The sequence below is a fragment of the Carassius auratus genome, chromosome 24, assembly GCF_003368295.1.
Source record: "Carassius auratus strain Wakin chromosome 24, ASM336829v1, whole genome shotgun sequence".
Taxonomy (NCBI): domain Eukaryota; kingdom Metazoa; phylum Chordata; class Actinopteri; order Cypriniformes; family Cyprinidae; genus Carassius; species Carassius auratus.
The window spans coordinates 17687244-17694111 of record NC_039266.1 but is presented as its reverse complement, the minus strand read 5'-3'; the positions used below and the strand labels follow the sequence as shown (position 1 = coordinate 17694111).

The following is a 6868-nucleotide window of genomic DNA, read 5'->3' as shown; positions in this document are numbered from 1 at the left end:
GGGTATCAGTTCAAACTGTTTCGACATTTATCTCTTTACAGTTTGCATCACAGGCCTCTTATCCAGGCATGTTAGTCATTGACCTAAGGCCCTTCACACATGAAAAGCCAAACATTCATACAATGACAGTATATCACTTTTTTTAATCACACATGTGATTATATAATCTTATATAATATAATAAATATACATAATCTTTTGCGTTTAAACAACTTAAACGTTTCTGAGACATCTAATGGACAGAAGAAGCCTCTTACAGGCTACATAGCAGGGAGGGATATTTTAAACATATCTTACAACACACTATCAGAGAGAGATAGCTACCACTGGAACAATATAAAGGTCAGACTTTTAGTACAATGTACACTTTATGTACTAAAGTTTAAGCATTACAGAATATTGACAGATCTAAATGAGAAAAGCAATCTATCCTAACAATTAAAAATGAATAAATAAAATGTATCTAAATAAAAATAAATAAAAACATGCTTCAAATGATCCCATTTTACTCAGTGTGTTAGCTTTCATTACAACAATTTTTTTTTTTAACAATTATTTATTTATTATGTGTATGGTCATTCTTTAGAGGTATTTTTCTTTCTTTTTTAGTACCCTAAATGTCTGGCTTCAAGAATGATAATTGTTAAATCATGTTTCAGGTATTTGAAGATTGTGTGTGTGCGTGAATAAACCCTAAAGGTTTGTCAGGGCTGTTCTTTAAGTCTTCACACTGAAACCGTATGCTGGAAATGCAGGAAAGGGGCTTTAAAATTGAATATATATTCACAATGAAACACAACGTCTAAACTGGTACAATTAATTATGTACTTAAGGTTCTAATAATAATAATAATAATAATAATAATAATAAATAAAACGTTTTCAACAATTTGACATATTCTGTGCTAGCAATTTGGAATAGATGTATACGCCAAAACTGATGTCTTCTAAGAGGCAATGCTGCCATCATGTGGCCAAAATCCTTGTCCACATAAACAATTATAGAAGACGTAATACATTTAACCTAATATATTTTATGATAAAAAAAATAAAATAAAAAATATATGATTTATAAAAAATAAAAATAAAAAACCTATATTTAAAACAAAAACTTTTGAAATTTCACTTTTGAATTTCTTAAAACAAATAAAACCTTTGTAAAATCTGTCTTAAACTCTTAAAAGAAGAATGGTTCTAAACAGTGCCAAATTAGAGTTCTTTGGCTTGAAAGAAAATACTTTTTTGTGCTAAATTGATTTTTTTTTTAATAAGATTACATTAAAATATCTTTAATAAAATATCGGTTTTACATAAAAAGTGTTATCTAGGGGATGTTGTTGGGTATGAAAGCATCTAAAATACACAAATGAGTTTAGAGTTACAGTGTGCTTCTTCCATTTATGTAAAAACAGTTATGAATGCCAAAAGTATTAAAAATGGTTAATGTAATATAAAGTCAGGGGAAAGCTTTTTACGTAAAAATAAATAAATAATAAAAACATGGCCAAACAAACAGCAGTCGTCAAACAGCTTTCAGCACCCTGGACAGCAGCAGCTCACTGTTTACTCGAGAAAGTATTTTTTTCACTCATTGGTACAAGTTGGTTTGGTCAAACCGCCAGGTGGCATAAAAATAACAAAAATTCCCTTCACCTTGTAAAGCAACTTTAAACTTTAAGAGCGTTTTTTCTCTCTTATTTGTTAGTAATGCTCTAAACGATAAGAAAAGTTGCAAGCACACAAACACATCGCAAATAAAGAAACCTTTTAAACAAATCCGCATTTAACAGTACAATTAGTCCGGGCATCCAGTGCGCATGCGTGGAGAAGATCGTGTACCCGCTGCGCGCAGCTCTGGGCGCACCATTGACAGGTTACTCGCGTACAATTCTCATACTGTGCATTGAACACCTGTAAGATGTGCATGGAAACAACAGCTGGGTGGAAATCAAGAGGTGCCATTAAGTCCATGCAAACCCTCTAAAATCTCATCACAATGACTAATTGGACAAACGTGTCCAACTGCCCGTTCAGCATCACTTTATGCGCTGAGGACATTATGGATAGTAATTCAACTGCTGAGGACTTAGAGTACCCGGTCCATCTGTTCCCAGTCCCTATCTTGACTGGCATCACAGTGACATGCTCTTTCCTGTTCCTCGTCGGAATTGCCGGGAACCTGTTGACCATCCTGGTGGTCACCAAATACAAAGACATGCGAACCACCACCAACCTTTACCTCTGCAGCATGGCACTCTCAGACCTGCTGATTTTCCTCTGCATGCCCCTCGACCTGTACCGGGTCTGGCGGTACCGACCGTGGAACTTCGGCGACGAGCTCTGCAAACTCTTTCAGTTCGTGAGCGAAAGCTGCACGTACTCCACCATCCTCAACATCACCGCGCTCAGCGTGGAGAGATACTTCGCCATCTGTTTTCCCTTCAGGGCAAAAGTCGTCGTCACGCGGGGTCGGGTAAAAGGGGTGATTTTCCTCCTCTGGACTGTGGCTCTGTGCAGCGCGGGACCCATATTCATTCTGGTTGGGGTCGAGCACGAGAACGGCACGAACCCCTGGGAGACCAATGAGTGTAAAGCCACCGAATACGCCATCCGCTCCGGACTGCTTACTATGATGGTGTGGGTCTCCAGCGTGTTCTTCTTCCTCCCGGTGCTCTGTTTGACTGTGTTATACAGCCTCATAGGCAGAAGACTGTGGAGAAGAAAGGAGAATCCTGTCGGACCCATTTCTAGTCGGGAAAAGAACAATAAACAAACGGTCAAAATGCTGGGTGAGCTCAACGATGCCCTGCAAAGTCAAAAATATATATTTATTTTTTATATTTCAGAATCATTAACTTTACAGCGGGTAACGTTAGTTAATCTGTACGGAAAATCGCACAACTGTTTAATAAACATTTGTATAGCCTATTTTTGTATAGTTTAATTATACAATAAACATTTATTTACATTTAACAGGACACACCTGCTAATTAAACTTCAATGTGCAAAATAAAGTGAGTTAAATATATATATATATAATGATAATAAATTATTGTTAGATTTTTTTTTTTAATGGACGTTTCGTTCAATTAGCCGTTGGCTGTTTACAGTTGCTAAGGAACGCAGCAACTTCAACGTTTCAAACTCGGATCATTCAGTCAGAAATAGCGGGGACTATCTGTCTTCATCATTATTTTTATGGTCTTAACTTAAGATAAAATACATTCTACTATGCATAAATAATGCTTTTCGCATAGTTGACATAATAGCCTAGCTTTATGGACTATTAACCAGGCTGTGGGAATCAAGAAATGCAACTTCTAGCCTACTTTCATTTATACATTTAAAATGTAAAAAATTAAATATAATTATTTTTAAGAAGACATACAGTTTTTAGAATCATTTTAGAACGAATGTTCTACCTTTATTTAGTGACCATTTTCCAGTTTGAATCTTATGAGTCGGTTGTGGTTAACGTGAGTGAATCCGAAACACTTCAGACACATCCGTTAACTTACTGATTCTGATTCACTTCATTCTCAAAATGTCCGACTCGAAATAATTGTTACTGAGTTACAATTCATTTTCCTAAACGCACGTTTTGCAAGAATGTCGTATTAAATATAGGCATACTTCTAAATGATATAATACAAACTTTAATCCTGTTTAAAATATTACAGAAATGAACTCTCTTTCTCTCTGTGTGTCAGCTGTGGTGGTTCTGGCGTTTGTTCTCTGCTGGCTGCCGTTCCACGTGGGTCGTTATCTCTTCTCCAAGTCATCCGAGGCCAATTCTCCTCTCATCTCCCAAATCAGCGAATACTGCAACCTGGTCTCATTCGTGCTGTTTTACCTCAGCGCCGCGATCAACCCCATCCTCTACAACCTCATGTCAAAGAAGTACAGGAGCGCGGCGTGCAAACTGTTCGGAGTGAAGCGCGCTCCCGGACGATCGGTGCAGAGCATCGTGAAGAACGCCGAGAGCTTTTCGGTGTGGAACGAATACAGCTGGAGCACGTGACAGAGGAAACGCCTCGATTAATACATGTGCACTTTTTAACAGACTAAAAAAATCTTCACATCATTTTTTTTTATTTATTTCAAACATCATAAAACCCAGTGCATATTTTCAGTTTAGCCTGTATATAGCAGTAAAATAGCTTTGTCAATCTGCAGAGCCCTGAAAATTACATTATTAAATGATAGGCCTAAAGTAGAGTAATCTAATGCAGACTGAAACCTTTTGGTATTAAAATAATATAATATATTTATTTTTTTCTTTATTATTTTTTGGATGGTTGCATTTTAGGCACAACATACCTAGTGCATAAACCAAATATTATTGCATTTTATGAAAATGTTTACGCAGATGTATTGCCATCAGCAGCAAGACACCAGCAGTGTAATGATTCCCTTTACCCTGGTATTCATGCAAACTGTACATATGCACACTAACCCCAAAATGCCTTAAAAACTGTGTGAAGTACTGGACGACAGAGCACTGTAGATGTAAGCACTCTAACATTGTACCCTATATGGGAGAGATACAATGGTGCTGAATGATAAAATCCCATGCCATAAAAAGCTCTCACCAAGCTTGTGTTATCAGATTATGTTACATAAATGTGTAGCAGCCATAAAAAGTGCACTTACTACAGGTTTGTGAAAGTTTTGTGTAAGCTTTGCGTTTGAATTCAGCCTGTGTTGCTTGTCGCCAATGACAGTCTAATTAAAATGTAAAACTAATTCTTGAGATGCTTGTTAAACATTGAGAACATTTGAGTGAAGACATGTTTTAATATTTATGAAATATATTTGATATATTCTGTCTATTCGCCTTCAACGCACACTGTGATACAATGTCTGGAATGTGTTATTGTGTAATATATATATGTATAAAGTTTTTGATGTCATGCAGTATTATTACTTGACTTAAAAATTAAAATGTTTTTTTGTGTGTTATTGACTATACAACTTGTCTTGTAATTGTTTTTTGAAAATATATATATTTTTTAAAACAGAGAAACTTGGTCTGTCCTTTTACAAAAAGGACAATCCCATAAAACAGACTCAATAGAACAGGAATATATACATACAGTCTTGTTCAAAATAATAGCAGTACAATGTGACTAACCAGAATAATCAAGGTTTTTCGTATATTTTTTTATTGCTACGTGGCAAACAAGTTACCAGTAGGTTCAGTAGATTGTCAGAAAACAAATGAGACCCAGCATTCATGATATGCACGCTCTTAAGGCTGTGCAATTGGGCAATTAGTTGAATTAGTTGAAAGGGGTGTGTTCAAAAAAATAGCAGTGTGGCATTCAATCACTGAGGTCATCAATTTTGTGAAGAAACAGGTGTGAATCAGGTGGCCCCTATTTAAGGATGAAGCCAACACTTGTTGAACATGCATTTGAAAGCTGAGGAAAATGGGTCGTTCAAGACATTGTTCAGAAGAACAGCGTACTTTGATTAAAAAGTTGATTAGAGAGGGGAAAACCTATAAAGAGGTGCAAAAAATGATAGGCTGTTCAGCTAAAATGATCTCCAATGCCTTAAAATGGAGAGCAAAACCAGAGAGACGTGGAAGAAAACGGAAGACAACCATCAAAATGGATAGAAGAATAACCAGAATGGCAAAGGCTCAGCCAATGATCACCTCCAGGATGATCAAAGACAGTCTGGAGTTACCTGTAAGTACTGTGACAGTTAGAAGACGTCTGTGTGAAGCTAATCTATTTTCAAGAATCCCCCGCAAAGTCCCTCTGTTAAAAAAAAGGCATGTGCAGAAGAGGTTACAATTTGCCAAAGAACACATCAACTGGCCTAAAGAGAAATGGAGGAACATTTTGTGGACTGATCAGAGTAAAATTGTTCTTTTTGGGTCCAAGGGCCACAGGCAGTTTGTGAGACGACCCCCAAACTCTGAATTCAAGCCACAGTACACAGTGAAGACAGTGAAGCATGGAGGTGCAAGCATCATGATATGGGCATGTTTCTCCTACTATGGTGTTGGGCCTATTTATCGCATACCAGGGATCATGGATCAGTTTGCATATGTTAAAATACTTGAAGAGGTCATGTTGCCCTATGCTGAAGAGGACATGCCCTTGAAATGGTTGTTTCAACAAGACAATGACCCAAAACACACTAGTAAACGGGCAAAGTCTTGGTTCCAAACCAACAAAATTAATGTTATGGAGTGGCCAGCCCAATCTCCAGACCTTAATCCAATTGAGAACTTGTGGGGTGATATCAAAAATGCTGTTTCTGAAGCAAAACCAAGAAATGTGAATGAATTGTGGAATGTTGTTAAAGAATCATGGAGTGGAATAACAGCTGAGAGGTGCCACAAGTTGGTTGACTCCATGCCACACAGATGTCAAGCAGTTTTAAAAAACTGTGGTCATACAACTAAATATTAGTTTAGTGATTCACAGGATTGCTAAATCCCAGAAAAAAAAATGTTTGTACAAAATAGTTTTGAGTTTGTACAGTCAAAGGTAGACACTGCTATTTTTTTGAACACACCCCTTTCAACTAATTGCCCAATTGCACAGCCTTAAGAGCGTGCATATCATGAATGCTGGGTCTTGTTTGTTTTCTGACAATCTACTGAACCTACTGGTAACTTGTTTGCCACGTAGCAATAAAAAATATACTAAAAACCTTGATTATTCTGGTTAGTCACATTGTACTGCTATTATTTTGAACAAGACTGTATATACATATACATATACACATATACATATATATATACATATATATATATATATATATATATATATATATATATATATATATATATATATATATATATATATATATATATTATGTAAATTAAATGCAAACACCTAATTTCAGAA

The 6868-nt window shown here is 36.2% G+C and overlaps 1 protein-coding gene across 1 annotated transcript; it reads left to right on the top strand.

The window, feature by feature from the left end:
* Nucleotides 1–1382: 1382 nt before the first annotated feature.
* Nucleotides 1383–4052, top strand: LOC113042770 (growth hormone secretagogue receptor type 1). Its single transcript, XM_026201786.1, has 2 exons — nt 1383–2788; nt 3710–4052. The coding sequence occupies exons 1-2, from the start codon at nt 1996–1998 to the stop codon at nt 4018–4020; spliced, it is 1104 nt and encodes a 367-aa protein (XP_026057571.1). The 5' UTR covers nt 1383–1995; the 3' UTR covers nt 4021–4052.
* The last annotated feature ends 2816 nt before the right edge of the window (nt 4053–6868 follow it).

Bases quoted from the DNA above. Each gene is read 5' to 3' on its own strand.
- LOC113042770 (XM_026201786.1), top strand. From the start codon at position 1,996: ATGACTAATTGGACAAACGTGTCCAACTGCCCGTTCAGCATCACTTTA. The intron at 2,789-3,709 runs GTGAGCTCAACG...TCTGTGTGTCAG, and splicing joins ACAAACGGTCAAAATGCTGG to CTGTGGTGGTTCTGGCGTTT.